Source organism: Theropithecus gelada, chromosome 1 (genome assembly GCF_003255815.1).
Source record: "Theropithecus gelada isolate Dixy chromosome 1, Tgel_1.0, whole genome shotgun sequence".
Classification (NCBI taxonomy): Eukaryota; Metazoa; Chordata; class Mammalia; order Primates; family Cercopithecidae; genus Theropithecus; species Theropithecus gelada.
This window is the reverse complement of record NC_037668.1, coordinates 63,709,652-63,735,232: the sequence shown is the minus strand read 5'-3', so window position 1 is coordinate 63,735,232 and position 25,581 is coordinate 63,709,652. Positions and strand designations below refer to the sequence as shown.

Here is a 25,581-nt window from a genome sequence, read left to right as displayed (position 1 = left end):
CATCATATCATTTTGTCTATCTATCGGTATCTATCACTTTATTACCAATAATCTCTCCTTTGCTTTAATGTGGTAAAGCAACTAAGTTACTATATCATTCTATTACTAATGAACTTAGACAACATATTTCAATAGGAAACCTTGGGCAGTCAGTTCTGACTGTCGTCACTTTTCACATGGATCACTGACTCCTCTAATAGCTTGGGGAACTTGAAAATCCTAACATGCAGACAATATTTGGATTTGGGTGAGAACCTGTTATGTTTTTATATTACCTGTCATGTTCTTTGTCCACAAGATGATATCTGGCTCTAAATGCTACCAGGTGAGCGTAATACGCTGGTGCAGGTATAGAAACAGATCGTGTACAGCGTACATAAGTATGGCAGAGCTGGTAAGTTAGCAGCTGAAGTTCATCTGCAGTGAAGCAGTTATCATCCCATAAAACATGATAGTGTGAAGGACGACTGGTACCCTATAGAGAAGGCAATGACATACACTGTTGAATTTTGAACTCTTTTTGTTTTGTTTTGTTTTGTTTTTTAAGACAGAGTCTTGCTCTGTCGCCCAGGCTGGAGTGCAATGGCATGGTCTTGGCTCACTGCAACCTCCACCTACCGGGATCAAGTGATTCTCGTGCATCAGCCTCCCCAGTAGCTGGGATTACAGGCATGTGCCATCACGTTCAGCTAATTTTTTGTATTTTTAGTAGGGACGTGATTGTGCCACGTTGGCGAGGCTGGTATCACCTGACCTCAAATGATCTGCCTGTCTCAACCTCCCAAAGTGCTGGAATTACAGGTGTGAGCTACTGTGCTGAGCCCAATTTTGAACTTCTTAATAAATATTTAACACCAAGTCACATAAAAAACAGGTTTGGCACTTTGGGAGGTCAAGGTGGAAGGGTAGCTTGAGGCTAGGAGTTCAAGACCAGTCTGCACAACACAGTGAGACTCCATCTCCACAAAAGTTAAAAATAAAAATTAGCCAGGTGTGGTGGCATGCACCTGTAGTACAGCTACTTGGGAGGCTGAGGCAGGAAGATCACTTGAGCCCAGGAGGTCAAGGCTGTGGTGAGCTATGATTCCACCATTACACTCCAGCCTGGGTGACATAGTGAGACTTTGTCTCAATAAATAAATGAAATGAAATGAAATGAAATAAAATAAAATAAAATAGAAATGTAAAGCTGGGAAGATGTATAAAGAACAGTTTTTAGTCTCTGTGAAATATTCTTGGTTATTTGCTGACTACAGCAGAAGTTTCAAACTGATATCCTAAAGGAAAACTGTTCAGGCTGGGCATGGTGGCTCATGCCTATAATCTCAGCACTTTGGGGAGGCTGAGGTGGGAGGACAGCTCAAGCCCAGGAGTTTGTGACTAGCCTAGGCAACATAGGAAGACCTCATCTCTACAAAAAGATTTAAAAAATTAGCCAGCTGTGGGCCGGGCGCGGTGGAGATTGAGACCATCCTGGCCAATATGGTGAAACCCCGTCTCTACTAAAAATAGAAAAATTAGCTGGGCGTGGTGGTGCCTGCCTGTAAGCCCAGCTACTCAGGAGGCTGAGGCAGGAGAATCGCTTGAACCAGGGAGTTGGAGGTTGCAGCGAGCTGAGATTGCACCACTGCATTTCAGCCTGGTGACAGAGCGAGACTCTGTCTAATAAATAAATAAACAAATAAATAAATAAATAAGCAAGCAAGCAAGCCAGGTGTGGTGGTGTGGACCTGTAGTCCCAGCTAGTTGGGAGGCTGAGGCAGGAAGATTGCTTGAGCTGAGGAAGTCAAGGCTGCAGTGAGCGGTGATTGTGCCACGGCACTCCAGCCTGGGTAACAGAGCAAGACCCTGTCTCAAATAAATAATAAAACAAAAACAGGCTGGGTATGGTGGCTCACGCCTGTAATCCCAGCACTTTGGGAGGACAAGGTAGGTGGATCACTTGAGGTTAACAGTTCGAGACCAGCCTGCCCAACATGGCAAAACCCCCTCTCCACTACAAATACAAAACAATGAGCTGGGTGTGGTGGCATGTGCCTGTAGTCCCAGCTACTTGGGAGGGAGAGGCAGGATAACTGCTTGAACCTGGGAGGTGGAGGCTGCAGTGAGCTGTGACTGTACCACTGCACTCCAGTCTGGGTGACAGAGCGAGACTCTGTCTCAAAAAAAAAAAAAAAAAAAAAAAAAAAAAAAAATTAAAAATTAAAAAAAAAAAAAAAGGAAAACTGTTCCCTAAGGTTTCTGGCTAAATATATTGAAGAAAATATTCCTATCCTGAAGATTCATAATGGTCATTTGCATATCAATGGTCTTCAAAAGTTCCATAATAAAAAAAGTCTGTTTAACGGCATTTCTAAAACTTAACTTGAACAGAGACTCTTTCACCTCTGTGATTTTTAAAATGCAGTCATCTGGATGCAATGTGATATTTATTAAATATGGGAAGAAACACTAGGTTAAAATATATAATCCAGTTATATAGGATTTATTTATTTATTTATTTAGAGACAGGGTCTGCAGTCTGGACCTCCCAGGCTCAGGGGATCCTCCCCTCAGCCTCTGGAGTAGCTGGGATTACAGGCACACATCACCACACCCCACTAATTTTTGTATTTTTTATAGAGATGAGGTTTTACCATCTTGCCCAGACTGGTCTCCAACTCCTGGGCTGAAGCAATTCACCTGCCTCAGCCTCCCAAAGTGCTGAGATTACAGGCCTGAGCCTGATATATATAGGTTTTAATCCCTAGAAGATACGATTAACTTTTTTTGGCTTTTATTATTTTTCATAGACACATAATAATTACACATATTTATGAGGTACAGTGTAATATTTTAATACATATATATAATGTATAATGATCAAATCAGGGTAATGAGGATATCTACACCTCAAACATTGTGTCAAGAAAATTCCAAACCCGCTCTCCTGGTTATTTGAAAATATACAGTAAGTTGCTAATTATAGCCATCCTATAGTGCTACAGAATATTAGAACTTATTCCTCCTATCTAGTTGTAATTTTGTATCTGTTAACCAGTCTTTGGTAATCCCCCTCCCTTTCCTGCCTCTAGTAACTACTATTTTACTCTATATTTGTGTGACATCAGCTTTTACAGCTTCCACCAGCGAGATCATGCAGTATTTCTCTCTCTGTGGTTGGCTTATTTCATATAACATAATGTCCTCCAGGCTCATCCACGTTGCCACAAATGACAGAATTTCATTCTTTTGTGTGGCTGAAGAGCATTCCATTGTGTATAAATACCATATTTTCTTTATCCATTCATCATCTGCTGATGGACACTTGGGCTGATTCCATATCTTGGCTATTATAACAGTACTGCAATAAACATGGGGATGCAGATATCTTCTTGACACACTGTTTCCTTTCCTTTGCATAGATACCCAGTAGTGGGATGGCTGGATCATATGGTAGTTTTAATTTTAGTTTTATGAGGAACTTCCACACTGATATCCATAACGGCTGTACTAATTTACATTGCCAATAATAGTGTATATGAGTTCCCCTTTCTCTGCATTCTTTGTCTTCTTGATAATGACTACACTAATCTGGGTGAGATGATATCTCATTGTGATTTTAATTGGCATTTCCCTGGTGATTACTGATGTTGAACATTTTTACATATACCTGTTGGTCCTCTCGATTACTCTCTTGAGACATTTGCCCATTTTAAAATCAAATTATTTATTTTTTTGTTGTTCAGTTGTTTGAGTTCTTTGTCTATCCTGGATATTAATACCTTGTTTTTTTGAGACAGAACCTTGCAGCCTCGACCTTCTGGGCTCCAGTGATCCTCCCACCTCTGCCTCCTGAGTAGCTGGGACAACAAGTGTGTGCCAGCATGCCCAGCTAATTTTTAAATTTTTTGTACAGATGAGGTCTCACTATGTTGCCCAGGCTTGTCTTGAACTTGTGGGCTCAAGCAGTCCTCCTGCCTCAGCTTCCTAAAGTGCTGGGATTACAGGTGTGTACCATGTGCCCAGCTGTTTCTATGTTTTTGATGTAAATGTTTATTGCTATAAACTTCCCTCTGAATTCTGTTTTTGTTCTATCCCACAAGGTTTGGAATGTTGTATTTCTATTTTCATTTGTTCCAAGAAATCTTAAAAATTTCTTCTTAATTTCTTCACTGACCCACTGGTTGTTCAGGAGCATATTGTTTAATTTCCATGTAAAAGATATTTGAGGCCGGGCATGGTGACTCATGACTGTAATCCTAGTACTTTGGGAGGCCAAGGCGGGCAGATCATTTGACGTCAGGAGTTCGAGACCAGCCTGGCCAACATTAAATAAAATTTAAAAAAAAACTGAGGCTGGGTGCAGTGGCTCACATCTGTAATCCCAGCGCTTTGGGAGGCCAAGGTAGGTGGATTGCTTAAACCCAGCCTGGGTAACATAGTGAAAAACCTTGTCTCTACAAAAAATGCCAAAATTAGCCAGGCATCGTAGCATGTGCCTGTGGCCCTAACTACTTGGGAGGCTGATGTGGGAGGATCGCTTGAGCCCAGGAGGTGAAGGTTCCAGTGAGTCATGATCTCACCAGAGTGGAACCCTGTCTCAAAAAAAAAAAAAAAAAAAAAAAAAATCAAGTATCTTTTTTTTTCTTTTGAGATAAGAGTCTCAGTCAAACAGGCTGGAGTGTGCAATGGTGTGATCTTGGCTCTGTAACCTCCACCTCCTGGGTTCAAGCAATTCTCCTGCCGCAGCCTCCTGAGTAGCTGGGATTACAGGAGCCCACTACCACACCCGGCTAATTTTTGCATTTTTAGTACAGACAGGGTTTTGCCATGTTGGCCAGCTGGTCACGAACTCAAGTGATCTACCCGCTTCAGCCTCCCAAAGTGCTGGGATTACAGGCGTGAGTCACCATGCCTGGCAATTATTTAATTTATTTATTTTGAGACAGAGTCTCACTCTGTTGCCCAGGTTGGAGTGCAGTGGCATGATCTTGGTTTACTGCAACCTCCACCTTCTAGGTTCAAGCGATTCTCTTGCCTCAGGCTCCTGAGTAGCTGGGATTACAGGCATGTGCCACCACTCCTGGCTAATTTTTGTATTTTTAGTAGAGACGGGGTTTCATCATGTTGGCCAGGGTGGTCTCGAACTCCTGACCTCAAGTGATCCACCCACCTTGGCCTCCCAAAATGCTGGGATTATAGGCTTGAGCACCTGACCGCCTCAATTATTTTAAATTCGTTGAAATTTGTTTTGTGGCCTAACATGTGGTCTATCCTGGTGAATGTTCCATGTGCTGAGAAAATAATGTATATTCTGCAGCTGCTGGATGAAATGCTTTGTATATATCTGTTAGGTCCATTTGGTCTAAAGTGTATTTTAAGTCTAATGTTTCTTTGCTGATTTTTTGTCTAGATGATCTGTCCAGTGCTGACAGTGGGGTGTTGAAGTTCCTAACTACTATTGTATTGGAGTCTATCTCTCTCTTTAGAGCTAATAATACTTGCTTTATATTATATACTGGATGCTCCAGTGTTGGCTGCATATATATTTACAACTGTTATATCCTCTTGGTAAATTGATCCCTTTAGCATTATATAATGACCTTCTTTGTCTCATTTTATAGTTTTTGACTTAAAGTCTGTTTTGTCAGACATAAATATAGCTATTTCTGCTTGCATTTCTTTTCTGCTTGCATGGAATGAATAACCTTCTCCATCCATTCACTTTCAGTTTATATGTATCTTTACAGGTGAAGTGAATTTCTCGTAGGCAGCATATATTTAGATTGTTAAAAAAATTCAATATTTTAAATACAGGAGGTACATGTGAGATTTGTTACATGGGTATATTACACCCAGATGGTGAGTTTAGCACCCAATAGATAGTTTTTTTCTTTTTTCTTTTTTTTTTGAGATGGAGTCTCGCTCTGTCGCCCAGGCTGGAGTGCAGTGGCCGGATCTCAGCTCACTGCAAACTCCGCCTCCCAGGGTTATGCCATTCTCCTACCTCAGCCTCCTGAGTAGCTGGGACTACAGGCGCCCACCACCTCGCCCGGCTAGTTTTTTGTATTTTTCAGTAGAGACGGGGTTTCACCGTGTTAGCCAGGATGGTCTCGATCTCCTGACCTCGTGATCCGCCCGTCTCAGCCTCCCAAAGTGCTGGGATTACAGGCCTAAGCCACCGCGCCTGGCCCTTTTTTTTTTTTTTTGAGATGGAGTCTTGCTTTGTCGCCAGGCTGAAGTGCAGTGACTCAATCTTGGGTCACTACAACCTCTGCCTCCTGGGTTAAAGTGATTCTCCTGCCTCAGCCTTCCGAGTAGCTGGGACTACAGGCGTGTGCCACCATGCCTCGCTAATTTTTGTATTTTTAGTAGAGATGGGGTTTCATCATGTTGGCCAGGATGGTCTCGATCTCTTGACCTCGTGATCTGCCCGCCTTGGCCTCCCAAAGTGCTGGGGTTACAGGTGTAAGCCACTGTGCCCAGTCCCCAATAGATAGTTTTTCAACACACCCCTCCTGCCCTCCTCTCTAGTAGTCCATGGTGTTTATTATTCCCATGTTATGTCCATGTGTGTTCAATGTTTAGGTCAGTATTTGGTTTTCTGTTCCTGTGTTAGTTTGCTTAGGATTATGACCTTCAGCTCCATCTATGTTGCTGTAAAGGATATGATTTCATTCTTTTAAAAAATTCATTCAGTGGCTGGGCATGGCGGCTCACGCCTGTAATCCCAGCACTTTGGAAGGATGAGGCAGGAGGATTGCTTGAGCTCTGGATTCAAGACCAGTCTGGGCAACATAGTAATAGCCCGTCTCTACAAAAATACAAAAATAAGCCAGGTGTGGTGATACATGCCTTGCACGGTGATGAATGCCTGTAGTTCCAGCCATTCAGGAGGCTGGGGCAAGAGGATCGCCTGACCCCGGGAGGCAGAGGTTGCAGTGAGTTGAGATTGCACCACTGTACTCCAGCCTGGGCACCAGAGTGAGAAAGAAGTTCATTTAGCCAGTCTACATCTTTTCAGTGGGCAATTTAATTTGTTTACATTCAAGGTTACTACTGATAGGTGAAGGCCTACTCCTGTCATTTTGTTAACTGTTTTCTGCTTGTTTTCTATATCCTTTCTTCCTTTCTTCTTCTTATCATTGTGGGTTGGTGGTTTTCTCTAGAGCAACAAGGTTTGAATCTTTTCTCTTTCTTTCTTGTGTATCTGTTCTACCAGTGAGTTTTATACTGTTGTTTCCATATAATGATTATTGACTTTTTGCCTCCAGATGTAGGACTCCCTCGAACATTTCCTATAGGTCGAATCTAGTGGGGATAAATTTCCTCAGTTTTTGCATGTCTGGGAAATACTATTTCTCCCTCATTTCCAAAAGTTAGCTTTGCTGGATATAGGATTCTTATTGATTGACTGATTGATTGATTGAGACAGGGTCTCACTCCATTGCCCAGGCTGGAGTACAGTGGTGCAATCAGAGCTCACTGCAACCTCTGCCTCCTGAGCTCAAATGATCCTCAACTGGGTATAGCATTCTTGGTTGACAATTGTTTTCTTTCAGCCCTTTGAATGTATCATCTCAATCTCTCCAGGCCTATAAAGTTTCTGTGGAGAAATCTGCTGTTCGTTTAATGAGGATTCTGAGTGACTTGATGATTTTCTGTTGTTTTTAGAATTCTGTCTGTCTTTGACTTGACAATTTGACTACAATGTGCTTTGGGAGAAACCTTTTAGGGATTGTTCTGTTTGGAGACTTCTGAGCCTCCTAGATCTAGATGTCCATATTTCTCCCCATATTTGGGAAGTTTTCAGCTATTATTTCTTTTTTTTTTGAGACAGGGTCTTACTCTGTCATCCCAGGCTAGAGTGTAGTGGTGTGATCTCAGCTTGTCACAGCCTCAACCTCCCAGGTTCAAGTGATCCTCCTGCCTCAGCCCCCTGAGTAGGTGGGACTACAGGTACATGCCACCATGCCTGGCTAATTTTTGTATTTTTTGTAGAGATGGAGTATCACCATGTTGCCCAGGCTGGACTCAAACTTCTGAGCTAAATCGATCTGCCCACCTTGGCCTCCCAAAGTGCTGGGATTACAGGTGTAAGCCACCATGCCCAACCTATTATTTCATTAAGTAGATTTTTCTACACCTTTCCCTTTCTCTTCTCCTTCTGGAACTCCCATAATACAAATATTTATTTGCTTACTGGTGTTCCATAAGTCTCAGAGGCGCTCTTCACCCTTTTTCATTCTTTCTTCTTTTTCTGACTCTGATTTTTTTTTTTCTTTTTTTTTTTTTTTTTTGAGACAGAGTCTCGCTCTGTCGCCCAGGCTGGAGTGCAGTGGCCCGATCTCAGCTCACTGCAAGCTCCGCCTCCCGGGTTCACGCCATTCTCCGGCCTCAGCCTCCCGAGTAGCTGGGACTACAGGCGCCCGCCACCTCGCCCGGCTAGTTTTTTTTTGTATTTTTTAGTTGAGACGGGGTTTCACCGTGTTCGCCAGGATGGTCTCGATCTCCTGACCTCGTGATCCGCCCGTCTCGGCCTCCCAAAGTGCTGGGATTACAGGCTTGAGCCACCGCGCCCGGCCTGATTTTTTTGTTTCAAATGACCTGTCTTCAAGTTCAGATATTCTTCTGCTTGATCAAATCGGCTGTTGAAGCTCTCTATTGTATTTTGTATTTTTCATTGAATTCTTCAGCTGTAGATTTCTGTTTGGTTCTTTTTAAATTTCTATCTTTTTGCTGAATTTCTTGTTCATATTGCGAACTGCTTTCCCAATTTTTTTTTTTTTTTAGGCAGAGTTTTGCTCTTGTTGCCTAGGCTAGAGAGCGATGGTGCAATCTCAGCTCACCGCAACCTCTGTCTCCCAGGTTCAAACGATTCTCCTGCCTCAGCCTCCTGAGTAGCTGGGATAATAGGCATGCGCACCACGCCTGGCTAATTTTGTATTTTTAATAGAGACGGAGTTTCTCCATGTTGGTCAGGCTGCTCTCGAACTCCTGACCTCAGGTATTCTGCCTGCCTCGGCCTCTCAAAGTAATGAGATCACAGGCGTGAGCCACTGCGGCCGGCCTGCTTTCCCAATTTTGTTGAGTTGTCTATTGGTATTTTCTTGTATCTCAATATATTTGGGCTATCCCAATATCTATGGGATACAGAGTTGCTCAGCTCTTCCAGGGCACCAATTCCCCAGCACCAGTTCAGCTCAGGCATAGGGCTATGCCTGTTCTGGGTGGCCCACACATAGTCTCCCTGATATGCAGGGCACTACTTCAGCTTAGGTACTGGCGTGTGTGACTGCTCTGGATGACTAAGGCACTGCTTCCTGAGACACAACATACTACTTCAATTTAGGCACTGGAGAGGTATGACTTCTTTTTTTTTTTTTTTTTTTTCTTTTTTTGAGACGGAGTCTCGCGCTGTGTCACCCAGGCTGGAGTGCAGTGGCGCGATCTCGGCTCACTGCAAGCTCCGCCTCCCAGGTTCACACCATTCTCCTGCCTCAGCCTCCGAGTAGCTGGGACTACAGGCGCCCGCCACCACGCCTGGCTAGTTTTTTGTATTTTTAGTAGAGACGGGGTTTCACCATGTTAGCCAGGATGGTCTCGATCTCCTGACCTCGTGATCCACCCGCCTCGGCCTCCCAAAGTGCTGGGATTACAGGCTTGAGCCACCGCGCCCGGCCTTTTTTTTTTTTTTAATAGGGACGGAGTCTCGCTCTGTTGCCCAGGTTGGAGTAGCTAGGACTACAGGTGCACACTATGACGTCCGACTAATTTTTTTTGTATTTTTAGTAGAGACGGGGTTCCACCATGTTGGCCAGTCTGTTCTCAAACTCCTGACCTCAGGTGATATGCCTGCTTTGGCCTCCCAAAGTGCTGGGATTACAGGTGTGAGCCACTGCGCCTGGCCGAGGTATGACCTCTTTAAGTGGCCAAGGCACAAGGTGTAACAGGTGCTTGCAGCTCGACAGGGCTGTCAGGCCACTGGGCTGGGGTAATTTGGTGATAGCGTAGCCTTAACGATAAAGAGGAGTCATGGCTACTTGCCCCTGGAGCAAGACATACTCCAGCTATAGTTCTACTGCTCCACTGCCAAGATGGAGTAGTGCAGTGGCTGCTTGGACCACAGTGCGTGGAGCACAGTATCAGCTCCTTCTCTCGGGTGGGGGGTGGGTACACTTAAGTGGACTCCAGGCAGCTCCCCCAGATGGGCTTAGTGCCTAAGAACAGTGCTGGGGACCCCAGTGTAGGTGTCCAAGGTGTTGATGGGGATTGCTGGGATCCTCTTGCTTATCCGTTCACTGTAGGGGAGAAGTTCCTGCTGGTTCCCAGCTGATCCTGATTTGGAGATGTAGTGGAGGCTCAGTGTTTCTTTCTGTTCTCTGTGTGGTCATCCCAAGTTTCTGTGCATACCAGGGTTTCTGTTACTCCTCTGATGCACTCCAGGGCTCTCCCTCAGTTATTTTCATTAAAATATAGTTGTTTGGCCTGGTGCAGTGGTTAATGCCTGTAATCCCAGCACTTTGGGAGGTTGAGGCGAGTGGATCACGTGAGGTCAAGAGTTCGAGACCAGACTGGCCAACGTGGTGAAACATCGTCTTTACTAAAAATACAAACATTAGCCAGGCGTGGTGGCAGGAACCTATAATTCCAGCTACTCTGGAGGCTGAGGCAGAAGAATTGCTTGCATCTGGGAGGTGGAGATTGCAGTGAGCTGAGATCATGCCATTACACTCTAGCCTGGGCGACAAAAGCAAGACTCCATCTCAAAAAAAAAAAAAAAAAAAGAAAAAAAAAAAAAAAAGGCCGGACATGGTGGCTCATGCCTGTAATCCCAACACTTTGGTAGGTTGAAGTGGGTGAATTACCTGAGGTCAGGAGTTTGAGACCAGCCTGACCATCATGGTGACACCCCGTCTCTACTAAAAATGCAAAAATTAGCTGGGCATGGTGGTGGGTGCCTGTAATCCCCGCTACTTGGGAGGCTGAGGCAGGAGAATTGCCTGACCCTGGGAGACGGAGGTTGCAGTGAGCCAAGATCACACTACTGCACTCCAGCCTGGGTGACAGAGCGAGACTCCGTTAAAAAAAAAATGTAGTTGTTTATCTGTTTTTCTGGCTTTCTTTGTGAGGGTAGCAAGCACTAGGGGCTTCTAGTCAGCCATCTTGCTGACATCACTTCCTCTGGACCGCCCGTTAACTACCAATCCTGAAAATGTACAACATTAATTGTAAAGAGGAGCTGATATAAGAACATGGATAAATAAGTGGGACAATAATTTAAAGCCACGAATCCAAAACAGGTTGGTACATGTTGGATATATACAGCTGTAAGATACAGAGCTGAATAGTAAGACATCTGGAAATTCCTATCTTAATCAATGGCAAGTAACCTAAAATAGTTTTGGGTTATAGACTCTCAGACATCCTGGGAATGTCAGTTTACTTTCTGTTGTTGGGAAGTTTGAGATGCACTGATTTAAAGCTTATGTTCTACCAAGTAAAGCTAACACATTAATGAAATGGTTTTCTGGAAAGAATAAGAAAAACTTTTAAAATTATTTAACTGAAACTTAAGGCCAGGCACAGTGGCTCAAGCCTGTAATCCCCGCACTTTGGGAGGCCAAAGTGGGCAGATTACTTGAGGTCAGAAGTTTGAGACCAGCCTGGCTAACATGTTGAAACCCTGTCTCTATTAGAAAAAAACAAAATAAAACAAAAATTACTTGGTGTGGTGGCACCCAGTAATCCTAGTCTGTAATCCCACCTACTAGGGAGGCTGAGGCATGAGAGTCACTTGAACCCAGGAGGCAGAGGCTGCAGTGAGCCGAGATCATGCCACTGTACTCCAGCCTGGGCAACAGAGCAAGACTCTGTCTCAAAAAAAAAAAAAAAAAAAAAAAAGTAAAGCTGTAATTGTACAATTAAATTCTTATTTTATTTTTTGAGACAAGGTCTGGCTCTGTCACCTAGCCTGGAGAGCAGTGGCACGATTTTGGCTCACAGCAACCTCCCTCTGCCTGGCTCAAGTGATCCTCCCACCACAGCCTCCTGAGTAGCTGAGACTACAGGCACATGCTACCATGTCTGGCTGATTTTTGTATTTTTTGTAGAGACAGGGTTTCTCTATGTTGCCCAGGCTGGTCTCAAACTCCTGAACTCAAGCATCTGCCCATCTCAGCCTCCCAAAGTGTGGGGATTATAGGTGTGAGCCACCATGCCCAGCTCAATTACACTCTTTCACATGCTTAATACCTACTAGTACATGTCAAAGTTTTCTATAAAATGTTATCATTAGCTGAGTGTGAAGGTCTATTGTCCCAACTACTTGGGAGGCTGAGGTGGGAGGACTGCTTGAGCCCAAGAGTTCTAGTCTAGCCTGAGCAAAATAGTACTTTCTCTCCTTTCTTTCTCTGTCTTTTTTTTTTAAAAGACGCATACGCTAAAGGAACAATCAGGTACTTTCACTTTTAAAAAACATTTTAGGTAAATTAAGGGCCTGTTTCAGGGAGATTCATTCTATTAAACTACTTATATTCTGATATTTTCATAAAAATAAGTTCCTAAGTCCCTTTCAAGGTAAGGAAAGGGAAGACATTTGTTTACTGAAAGTTTCATCTAATTTCATGTGGAAACAATTTGGAATATAATGAGTATTTCTTTATCCTTTTTCTGAGATTTAAAAAATACATGTAAGAATGACAGTTCTTGTATTAAAATATTTTACCCAAAGTGTAGGCTTACCTGTATTCCAGCATGGCTACAGAGGTAAAAATCAAACTCATATGGGTGTGTAATGTCTGTATCAACTGTTGTTCCAGCTGGGATATTGCCACTTCTTCCAACCTAGATTTGTTTGGTTAAAGTTTAAACAAACAAGAAAAAGGTAAAAATGTATCTGAAAGCACTTTTAAAAATGTATGAATACATAGGCTGACCCTACATTTCACTACTTTCACCTTGAAATATGACTTAAGCAGTCATTCGGAGCAGACTTTACGCAGGTCCTAGTTTCTATTCTTAAACGTTGCTGAAAGTGAGCGCTGGTACACAACAAGGCCTAATACAGTCTCTACTACTGCTTAGCTGATAGTTGACCCCACTATGGGTGGAAGACACTAAAAAAAATTTTTTTTAAATTAACTTAAAGTGCTCTAATTTGTGGTACCTGTGCATAGCAGGCATTCTTGAACATGTGATTTATGAAGATCAGCATTTACCTTGGAGAAAACTAGATGTTTAGAGAGACAGAATGCTGACAGCATCAACAACAGTCACACCATTTGTTAACCATTTATGGGTCAGGCACTTTAAACACATTATTTCTAAATCCTGATAACAATCCTGCAAGTTAGGGATTATTTCTATTTGTTTAGGGAAATAAAGGCTCAGGAATACAAAATAATTTGCTCAACAGCACACAATAAAGGGCAGAACTGGGATTCAAACAATGAAATAATTGCAAAGGCCTTATTCCTTTTATTTCATACTATCAGTTTCAACATCTTGTAAGAGAACAGACACCACGATTTTCTCTGAGTGGATAAAATATAACTGAAATGACTCAAAATTCTGATGATGCAAGCTTATAAAGCACTTAAAAATGTTTATTATACCCACCTCCATCGCCTTATCCCAATGTACTGAAAATCATTAACTGTAACTCTAGGTTTACAAGGCTAGCAAATCAGAAACTATTTTACTGGCCGGGCGCGGTGGCTCAAGCCTGTAATCCCAGCACTTTGGGAGGCCGAGATGGGCGGATCACGAGGTCAGGAGATCGAGACCATCCTGGCTAACACGGTGAAACCCCGTCTCTACTAAAAATACAAAAAACTAGCCGGGCGAGGTGGCGGGCGCCTGTAGTCCCAGCTACTCGGGAGGCTGAGGCAGGAGAATGGCGTAAACCCAGGAGGCGGAGCTTGCAGTGAGCTGAGATCCGGCCACCACACTCCAGCCCAGGCAACACAGCAAGACTCCATCTCAAAAAAAAAAAAAAAAAGAAACTATTTTACTGACTCAGACATTATTTTGCCACGTGAATGACTGTTATAAGTGAGTGACTGTTATAAAGGTGGTACCTTGAATTATAGTGGTGTGGACCAAGCAGCTTCACTTCACCAAGCACAAAATAAAACAGTTCATCATCTATTACATTATGCCTGGTCTTAAAAAACACTTAACTCTAATCAATTAGCAACACACAAATCTTCTAATTAATACATACAAAAAGTTGTAGGCTGGGTGTGATGGCTCACACCTATAATCCTAGCATTTTGAGAGGCTGAGGTGGGCGGATCACTTGAAGCCAGGAGTTTGTGACCAGCCTGGCCAACATGGTGAAATCCTGTCTCTAATAAAAATATAAAAATTAGCCGGGCATGGTGGCACATGCCTGTAATCCCAGCTACTCAGGAGGCAGAGGCCTGACAATCGCTTGAACCCAGGAGGCGGAGGCTGCAGTGAGCCAAGGTCGTGCCACTGCACTCCAGCCTGGGCAACAGAGCAAAACTGTCACAAAAACAAAACCAAAACCAAAACTACCTCATAATCTTGTTGGTGAGGGTTAAATTGATTACATTTATAAGTAATACTTAGAAAAATATCTATTATTATTTCTTCTTCTCTGTTCTATCACTATCACCACCACCCTACAGCTAGCCAAACTTTATTTATTAAAATTTTTTTTTGTCCTCATCATGATACTAATGAGAGCTAGCCAATCTTTAATGAGTACTTAAGTGTGGGCCAAGCCCTGTTCTAAGTGCATTACGTACTTTATTTAATTCTCCCAACAACCCAAATAAGGTAGACATTAATATTATCCAATCTTGCTAAGAAATAAGCAGGTATAGAGATGTTAAGTTGCCTGCCCAAAGGAATACAGTGAGTATGTATGGCAAAGACAAACACCCCTCTCGTAGTCCTTTCTATCAAATCCATTTCTCAAGGGGACACAACACTTGGTACCATTAGATTTCTCTGCTCCAGGATTTGCAGGATGGGGACAGATGGGATCAGAGCACTGAAAATGACAGTAAGACTGCTATCTTGCTGCACATAGATAAGAAAACGTATTTCCTTAGGTATTTATACCTCTCTTTCCTTCCTAATTATAAAAAATATACATTCACATTATAAAATGCATAAAATGATTCTGTGAACTTTAAAGGAAACATGGCTTAAAAGTTAGTATGTATAAATTTCCACTTTTTTTTTTTTTTTTTTTGAGATGGAGTCTTGCTCTCTTGCCCAGGCTGGAGTACTGTGGCACCATCTCGGCTCACTGCAACCTCCACCTGCTGGGTTTAAGCAATTCTTCTGCCTCAGCCTCCCGAGTAGCTGGGATTACATATGTGTGTCACCACGCCTGGCTAAGTTTTGTATTTTTAGTAGAGACAGGGTTTCACTGTGCTGGCCAGGCTGGTCTCGAACTCCCAACCTGAAGTGATCCGCCTGCCTTGGCCTCCCAAGGTGCTGGAATTACAGGCATGAGCCACTGTGCCTGGCCTGAATTTCCACTTTTTAAAAAAACTAATTTGTATCAGATATTTTAAAAAGACAATGTACCTTTTTTTCTGAAGATTTTAGGAAAATATGAATAGAAAAATAATTTTAAAACTATGAGTTTCTTCACAACAAAAAAGTAGAATGAGATTTTGAACATTTGTAGTGTGACTAGAAATTCTAGAAAGTTAAAAATAATCTATTTTGATGCTTCTATACTCATAATGTAATTGTTGAAATTTGCTACTGTATATTGGAAACCCTGCTGTTGGCAGAGGGCCCTTGTTGAATGTTCTATGAACTATGTTGGATAAGCTTGGTTTACAATAGTATTACAACAGAGGTGAGATTACCCTTTCTGTCCTATCAGCACAAAATAATCGAGTGTGGTGTCTCTTCTGAACTACAATGTAGGTTATTCCAGGTTGATAGTCTTTCTCCAAACTGATGCAGGCTTCTCGAATTGCTAGTAGTTCATAATATAATACCTAGAGAATATGAAATGGAAAGATTCAATATAGTCAGCTATTTGTTTTTATATACTTCAAAGAAGGATAATGATTTAATCTCAGGATTCCTTAATTTCATCGCTCTAAAGCTAATATGCTTCTTGATTCCATTTTAATAATTATCAGAACATGGTCTTAACAAGTAAGGTATACACATTCGTAGCGAACATTTTCAAAAAGACGATCTAAGAAAACACCAAGTTTTGACTTGGGGAACTCTAAAAAGGTTTTTAACTCTAGAACTAGACGCCATATTATAAACACAATATCTGATTTCACCACAGTCTGATGAGATTCTAGGTAACCAACCTGCCTAAACTGCCCTTCTGAAACACCATCCCGATAAAAGATGATACGAGTAGGCTTGAACCGAGTTGACTTATAAAATTGAATAAGAAGTTCCCGGACCATGGAGGCCAAGTCCTGGATGATCTCCTGTCGGGGTCTCTGAACTCTTACTGTGGCACAGTATCTGCTTGGGTGGGCATCCATACTACCTACAACCTAGGTTAGAAAAAGTAAAAATAAATAAATAAATAAAAATAAATGATAATCAAAATTACATGAATTCATTTACATTTTTATTTTACTGTAACCTTACCGATTATCACTGTTTACTTTGAAAGTAATCAAAAATAGTAATTCTGAGTTGGGTATGATGGCATGTGCGTGTAGGTCCAGCTACTCAGGAAGCTGAGGCAGGAGGATCACTTGTACCCAGAAATTTGAGGCCAGCCTGGGCAAAAGAGCAAGACCCCATCTCTCTCTCTCTCTCTCTCTCTCTTTTTTTTTTGAGATGCAGTCTTGCTCTGTCACCAGCCTGGAGTGCAGTGGTGCGATCTCGGCTCACTGCAACCTCCACCTCCTGGGTTCAAGCGATTCTCCTGCCTCAGCCTCCAGAGTAGCTAGGACTACAGGCATGCGCCACCACACCCAGCTAATTTTTGTACTTTTAGTAGAGACAAGGTTTCACCATGTTGGCCAGGATGTCTCGATATCTTGACCTCGTGATCCGCCTGCCTTGGCCTCCCAAAGTGCTGGGATTACAGGTGTGAGCCACTGCGCCCAGCCTACCCCATCTTTTAAAAAAATTAAAAAGAATAGTACTTCCCATTGAAAAACAGAATAAAACACCTAGTATAGGGTAAAAAACTATTTTTCTTATTAACTAGGCTGAACTATACATTTAACTACTAGATTCTTTGTGTTGTTGGTAGACTTAAAGATTAGTGAGGAAAGAAAAAGACAAAAAGATGTGTATAAGAGAGTAAGAGAAAGGAAATAAGCAAAAATAAGGACCAATTCAAACCACTGATTTTTCTTCCTATCTCTTCCACTTTAGCAACCTATCTCAGAAGCCATACTTAAGACTTTAGCTTCATCTTAGAACTGTTACGCTTCATACATTTTAAAATCAGAATTTTCCCTCTCGGCCTGAATCTATACAGTCTTATTGAGCTGTATTTGTGTTCTGTATCTGGTCCTCAGAGAAGTTAATCTTGGTTTTGAAACCAGCTATATTAATTTTCTCTCTGTGTCTAATATTGTTATGTCTTTGGAGAAGAGACCTCAAAGTATGAACTTATAACATTATTCTGATCAGAGCCTAGAGCTGGTCACTGCCTCCAGACTGTCTTTCTTCCAGTTAACCTATACCAAAGTCATGCTTCAAAAATGGAACTTTGACCATTTCTTTCCCTTGAAAGGTATCTCGCTACTAAGAATAAATCCAGACCCCTCGGATGGAACAAAATGCCTCATAAAAGCTTCCTAGCCTCATAGCCTGCAGTATACTATGTTCCAATTCCTTATATTTCTCAACATTCCCAAAACACACCAGGTTCTTGCAACTTAAATGTTGTTACTTCGTTATCGTGATAACACCTATTGTACTATGTGGCATTCATTACTTACATTAGTTTCTCACACTACTCTCTAAGTTCTTGGGGATAGAAGCCATATACCGAAAAAGAATCAACCAATAAATTCTATTTACAAGATTTCTGATAACCATAAAAGAAAGTGGGTATTTGGTAGAAATGGATTTAGTAGAAAAAGACAATGACTATCAGAAGTCCAATGGAATTAAAATATGCTTAAACCTTTTGGAAAATGACCCAAAGTAGCAAATCCAAGGAAGTCTTTTGAGTTCCTTTCTTTATCATTTTATCATCTATAAGAACACTTTAATGAATGTTAGAGATGACTCAATACAACCACTGAACATTTAAAGAAAATAATTCATGAATAACATTAAAAATACACGGCCGGGCGTGGTGGCTCACACCTGTAATCCCAGCACTTTGGGAGGCTGAGGTGGGCGGATCACGAGGTCAGGAAATCGAGACTATCCTGGTTAAAACGGTGAAACCCCGTCTCTACTAAAATAATACGAAAAATTAGCTGGGTGTGGTGGCGGGCACCTGAAGTCTCAGCTACTCAGGAGGCTGAGGCAGGAGAATGGTGTGAACCAGGGAGGCGGAGCTTGCAGTGAGCAGAGATTGCGCCACTGCACTCCAGCCTGGGCAACAGAGCAAGACTCTGTCTCAAAAAAAAAAAAAAAAAAAAACAAAGCAAGAGAATAGATAAAAATTAATTTCCTTTATATTAATAAAAATAGCTTTGAAACCTTGAAGTGAAAATTTAAATATTACTATCATTTTCAGGGATGAATTGTATTTATCAGATTCCTAAAAGGTACGATTTATGTGAAGATTACAATGGATCATAGAAAAAATATTAAATCTTTTTTTTTGAGACGGGGTCTCCCTCTGTCACCCAGGTAGGTACCTTTAAGGCACCTGCCACCACGTCAGGCTAATTTCGTATTTTTCACAGAGATGTGGTTTCACCATGTTGGTCAGGCTGGTCTCAAACTCCTGACCTCAAGTGATCCACCCGCCTCAGCCTCCCAAAGTGTCGGGATTACAGGCATGAGCCACCGTGCCTGGCCAATTAAATCTTACAGTTTAATTTCTGAAGTTTATTAAATAAGCCTAAAATACGTTCATATTTTCAAAATGTTGGTTATTTGTTAAAATCAAGTGATTTTCAAAATGGGTAAAATATTATCAGGCTTTCTCAAGTTTATAAGAAACACACTTAAACTGACACAAAAAGGTTACAAATAGAGAGCAAATTAAAAATAGGCAGATGCTAAAAGCAGGAGTGGCAATAGTAAAATAAAGAATTTGGCCAGGCGCAGTAGCTCACGCCTGTAATCTAAGCAATTTGGGAAGCAGAGGTGGGTGGACTGACTGAGATCAGGAATTCAAGACAAGCCTGGCCAACATGGTGAAGCTCCGTCTCTACTAAAAAATAAGAAAAATTAGCTGGGCATGGTGGCAGGTGCCTGTACTCCCAGCTACTCGGGAGGCTGAGGCAGGAGAATCGATTGAACCTGGGACACGGAGGTTGCAGTGAGCCGAGATTGTGTCACTGCACTCCAGCCTGGGCAACAAGATAACTCTGTCTGAAAAAAAGAAATAAAATAAAGTAAAATAAAATAAAAGAATTCAGGTGCAAAGTATTGAACTGGATGAAGGTAGAAGACATTTTATATGTTAAAAAATGTAATCCACCAGGCTTATATGTAATGCATCTTTCTATGACAAAGACATTACTGAAATATACAAACTATTCAAAACAACAAAAAGTAACTAAAAATGCATAATCATGGAGAGGTCAAGTAGACAAATTAAAGTATAATACAGAAGATTTGAATGATATAACTAGCAAACTTGATTTAATAGTTACATATGGAACTTGTAAACCCCAAACCAGAGAATAATCACTCTTTTCAAAAACCCAAAGAACATTTATGAAAGTTGGCTACAAAGAAAATATTAAAAGTCAAAAAGTTGAAACTGCAAAATTGATACTGGTCTGTCAACGTCAGGTAAGATAAACCTGGCGAACACTCACAGCAGCAATAGAAGGCTTCTTTCCATCACCAGCAGGTGGATGAGTGACATCGGCTCCCAAAAAGATCACTGGTTGCTGGAACACAGAAGGTCTTCAACACATTTTGAAAAAGGGTTAGATATTTCATTTTTTCATCATCCATTTATCTGTTTCACATAATTGCAACATAACTTCAAGTTATTGACAGCACAGAGGAAGTCCTATGTAATCCAAAGTCTTATTCACAGCAGAATTTTGTCTAAAACAGTGATGCTGGTGGTTGAAAAGGGCTATATTAATATTAACAGATGCTAGTATTCTCCAACATGGGCACAAAATTATAAACTTCCTTATGATCCACAAATTTTTATCACTGTTTAAAAATCAACTTATATTTTAAACCTGTGTAATCTCTCAAGGGAAAAAGGAATCATTACACTTTAGACTGGAAGGGGTTTTGGGAATCTACTACTCCCACGCCCTGGCCGAAAGTATAAATTTGAGTAACATATATTCAATGGTCATAAAGTAGCTAGCATTTCCTTTTATTTTGCTTTATGTTATTGTTGTTTTTTTGAGAGAGGGTCTCACTGTGTTGCCCAGGCTGGAGTGCAGTGGTGTAATCACGGTTCACTGCAGCCTTGACTTCCCCGGGCTCAGGCAATCCTCCCACCACAGCCTCTGGAGTAGCTGGAACGACAGGCACGTGCCACCACACATGGCTAATCTTTCTATTTTTTGTAGAGATGAAGTTTCACTATGTTGGACTTGTTGATAAAATTCTTTATTTATCTCATTTATGGATCTCATCTCATATTGAACAGGGGTAGAAAGTAGAGGTGGCATGGAAAAAGAGGAAAAAAAGGACTTTTGTGTCAAACAAACATGGTCCAATCCTTATTCTAATGTTTATTTGTGGTGGGTAGTTAACTTTTTGGAGGCCTAATTGCTTCAACTATTAAAAGGGAACTTGTTCAATTCTCTGAAAAGTGGCCTCTTCCTCAGAGACTTGCACAATAAGCTACCTTCTGTTTCTAGGTCGTGGTGTCTCACACTTCCTAAGAGTTCTAGCTCGAAGAAGGGTGATCGAACAGTAATATGCTTTCTCACTGACTACAGCAGGAGTGCTGATATGGCTTACTTAATTGACTAATCTGGGCCCCCAGGTCCTTCTGTCCTTCACATTCCAGGTAAGTGAGCAGCCTCATGAAACCAGATTGAAGATGATTACCAAATAAAGTGAAAATTCTTCAAGCTGGGCTCTCCAGTGAGAAATCAATCTCTGGATACTTTCTGGCTAGGTAAGAGGTACTTTGCATACTAAATGAAAATTGCTGGGGCTCGAGCCTGCTCCCACCCTGTGGAGTGTACTTTCATTTCCAATAAATCTCTGCTTTTGTTGCTTCATTCTTTGCTTAAAAAATAAAACAAAGGGCCGGGCGCGGTGGCTCACGCCTGTAATCCCAGCACTTTGGGAGGCCGAGGTGGGCGGATCACGAGGTCAGGAGATCGAGACCATCCTGGCTAACATGGTGAAACCCCGTTTCTACTAAAAATGCAAAAAATTAGCCGGGCGTGGTGGCAGGTGCCTGTAGTCCCAGCTACTTGGGAGGCTGAGGCAGGAGAATGGCGGGAACCCGGGAGGCAGAGCTTGCAGTGAGCTGAGATCGCGCCACTGCACTCCAGCCTGGGCGACTGAGCAACACTCTGTCTCAAAAAAATAAATAAATAAAAAATAAAACAAAATTGTGGGGGGCATTTTCACAAGAGAATCTCTGACCCTTGCCAATCCAGATTATTTTAATTTTTTACCAAAATGCCTATGAATCTCCCACGGTAGGAATCATTAAGGGGGTCTCTTACACAGCCCTTATAGTAGTTAGATATGGTCATATGTAGACAAATGAAGATATAAAAAATAATATTTTCATAAGTGATTAGCATATCTTACCTTTGATGAGGTACAAGAATATTATTGATTCCTCCGAGTTTAACATTTATCTTTAGGCACAAGTTTGAGAGAGTTTGAGGAGATGTTTTTATTACATTCTTGACTTGAACACATTGTGTGGCCATACCCAAAAGTGTGTCTCCTACACGTTTCACTTCCGCTACGGAACAGATGCAAAACCTCTAGTCAGAAAAAAAGACCTGAAAACAATTTTACATACTGAAAATAAAGCTACTATGTTTTCCCCTTAAAATACATCATCGTATTACAGGATACCAAAAATTATGCCAATACAGTACTAAGGTGATGCTGTTAAAATTGAATTATACTGCTTTGAAGATTAGCTTAAGTATTTAGTGACAATTTTTCTAGTTGTTTTCTTCTTTGTATAAAAGGTATATTTTTATCATAGTATAACCGCAATAACTGAAAAGCATAAAATGAAACATGTACATATTCCCTTGTTATCATTTTATAGTACTCTCTTCCAATAATTTTCTCATTTATATCATTTTAATGTACTTGTAATCACAGAACACTTACAGCTTTCAATCCTATTCTCTCATCTTCAATTTAAAAATTCAGAGGTATTATAGCACAAAGAATAAAAGTCCCCTGTTCCTTTCCCCTCTCTGCCATTATAACCATCATAAATATTTCGGTGTGTGTAACCTTTTTTTTTTCTTTTTTTTGGAGAGGATCTCATCACTCTGTCACCCAGGCTGGAGTGCAGTGGCACGATCACGGATCACTGCAGTCTCAACCACTTGAGCTAAAGCGATCCTCTTGCCTCAGCCTCCCAAGTGGCTGGAACTACAGGCATGCACCACACCAAGCCTTTTTTTTTTTTAAGTAGAGATGAGGTCTCACCATGTTGCTCAGGCTGGTCTCAAACTTCTGAGCTCAAGTGATCCTCCTGCCCCAGCCTCCCAAAGTGTTGGGATTACAGGCAAGAGCCACTGCACCCAGCCATAACTTTTTTCTTTTGAGATGGAGTCTCATTCTGTCACCCAGGCTAGAGTGCAGTGGCGTGATCTCAGCTCACTGCAACCTCTGCCTCCCAGGTTCAAGCAATTCTCCTGCCTCAGCCTCCCGAGTAGCTGGGATTACCGGTGTGTGCCACCTTGCCCAGCTAATTTCTGTATTTTTATTTATTTTTTATTTTTTTTGAGACTGAGTTTCGCTCTTGTTGCCTAGGCCTGGAGTGCAATGGCGCAATCTCGGCTCACTGCAACCTTCACCTTCTGGGTTCAAGCGATTCTCCTGCCTCAGCCTCCTGAAGTAGCTGGGATCACAGGCATCTGCCACCATGCCCTAATTTTTTTTTTTTTGTATTTTTAGTAGAGATGGGGTTTTACCACATTGGCCAGGCTGGTCTTGAACTCCTGACCTCAGGTGATCCATCTGCCTCAGCCTCCCAAAGTGCTTAGACTACAGGCATGAGCCACTATGCCCAGACAATTTCTGTATTTTTAGTAGAGATGGGGTCTTGCCATGTTGGCCAGGCTGGTCTTGAACTCCTGACTGCAAGTGATCCACTCGCCTTGGCCTCCCAAAGTGCTGGGATTTCAGGTGTGAGCCACCGCACCCAGCATAACTTTTTATATATAAAAAACAGAAAAGTGGGTGCAATGTCTCACACCTGTAATCCCAGCACTTTGGTAGGCTGAGGCGGGAGGATTGCTTGAGCCCAGGAGTTAGAGACCAGCGTAGGCAACAAATCAAGACCCCATCCCTACCAAATTTTTTAAAAAAATTAGCCAGGCATGATGGTATATGTTTTTAGTCCCAGCTACTCAGGAGGCTGAGGCAGGAGGATTGCATGGGCCCAGGAGATGGAGGCTGCAGCGAACTATGATCATATCATTGCACTCCGGACTGGGTGACAGAGTGAGACTTTGCCTTAAAAAAAAGGGCAAATGACAATACACATTTCTCTAAACAGAAAAATGACCCATAAGCACATGAAAAGATGTCCAACATCTCTACAATCATTTAGGAAAATGCAAAATCAAAAACATGAGATACCACTTCACACTCATTAGGATGGCTACTATGAAAAAGCCAGAAAATAACAAACATTGGGGTGAGGATGTGGAGAAACTGGAACTCCTGTTCACTGTTGGGGGGCATGTAAAATGGTGCAGCCACTGTGGAAAACACTGCAGAGGTTCCTCAGAAATTAAAAATAGAATTACCATATGATGCAGCAATGCCCCTTATTAGGTGTATACCCAAAATAGCTGAAAACAGGGTTGTGAAGAGATATTTGTACACCTATGTTCACAGCAGCATTACACAATCGCTAAAGTGTAGAAGCAACCCAAGTGTCCATCAACAGATGAATAAACAAAATGTGGTGTATATATATATATATATATACACACACACACACACACAATGGAATATTATTCAACCTGAAAAAAGAAGAACATTCTGACATATAGTACAACATGGATGAACCTTGAGGATATTATGCCAAAGGCCAAATATTATAGGATTCATGTACACAAGGAAACTAGAATAGTCAAATTCATAGAAGCGGAGAGTAGAACAGTGCTTTCTAGGGGTTACATGAGGTTTAATGGATATTAAAGTTATTGTTTAATGGATAAAGAGTTTCATTTTGGGATGATGAAAAAAAAGTTCTGGAAATGGATGCTGATGATGGCTGTACAACATGTGAATATTCTTAATGTCAGAATGTAAGAATTCCAGAATGACTTAGCACTTGAAATTATGTGAGTGAATGATTTGCAAGTAAATATTAAATCATTATGTGACTCAAAAAAAAAAATGAAGGAGAAATAGAGAGTTTCTCAAACAAATAAAAACAAGGAATTTCTTGCTGGTAGAAATGCTTAGCAAGAAATATTAAAAGAATTTTCCAGAGAGAAGGAAAATGATACAGATCAGAAATCATAAATGAAGGAAAAGCAGGGTACAGTGTGGGTCATGCCTGGAGTCCCAGCTACTGAGGAGGCTGAGGTGGGAAGAGTACTTGAGCCCAGGAGTTTGGGGCTGCAGTGCGCTGTGGTCATGCCTGACAATAGCCACTGAACTCCAGCATGGGCAACATAGCAAGACCTGTCTCTAAAAAACAAAACAAAACAAAAGTAAGAAGGAAGTTTAAAGGTCAGCAAATAAATACAGGTAAAATAAAATCTTGTATTTTCATATTCTTAATTGAGCTAATAGATGATTATTTGTTCAAAATAGTAATAGCAACAGTGTATTGGGTAGTTATAGCTAATAGATAAGTGAAATAAATGACAGAAATATAAGGTACAGAAGGGAAAAATTGTGAGCATTCTGTTACAAGGTATCTCTACACTATCTAGGAAGTGGTATAATGTTACTCAAAAGTAGACTTAGATTAATTGTAAATATATATTAAAAAGTCTAGGGAAAACAACACAAAACATTTTAAAGGAAGTCTATTGATAAGCTAAAAGAGAACGAAAAGTAGAATTATACAAAATGCTCAATTAAAACCAGGAGGGGCCAGGAGCAGTGGCGCACGCCTGTAATCCCAGCATTGGGAGGCTGAGGCGTGAGGATCACTTGAGGGCAGGAGTTTGAGACCAGCCCAGGCATGTTTACAGTTTTGATGAAAAGGGTAATATCAATTTATATTACCATCAGCAATGTATTAATATACTGCATATTCACAAGCGCTAGGTATTATAATATTTAAATATATTTGCTAATTTAGTAGCACATTTTTCC

At 41.4% G+C, this 25,581-nt stretch overlaps 1 protein-coding gene across 3 annotated transcripts in view; it reads right to left on the bottom strand.

Annotated features, from left to right (window-relative positions):
• AGO3 (argonaute 3, RISC catalytic component) overlaps nucleotides 1-25,581 on the bottom strand; it is a 125,143-nt gene that overhangs the window by 1,045 nt on the left and 98,517 nt on the right. For all 3 annotated transcript variants that reach the window (XM_025383325.1, XM_025383331.1, XM_025383335.1), the window contains 6 exons: nucleotides 21,853-22,012; nucleotides 19,923-20,013; nucleotides 16,308-16,502; nucleotides 15,843-15,977; nucleotides 12,727-12,828; nucleotides 276-475 (listed from right to left, as the gene is read on the bottom strand). In XM_025383325.1, the coding sequence (XP_025239110.1) occupies nucleotides 276-475; nucleotides 12,727-12,828; nucleotides 15,843-15,977; nucleotides 16,308-16,502; nucleotides 19,923-20,013; nucleotides 21,853-22,012 (883 nt within the window). The remainder of the gene's footprint in view (nucleotides 1-275; nucleotides 476-12,726; nucleotides 12,829-15,842; nucleotides 15,978-16,307; nucleotides 16,503-19,922; nucleotides 20,014-21,852; nucleotides 22,013-25,581) is intronic.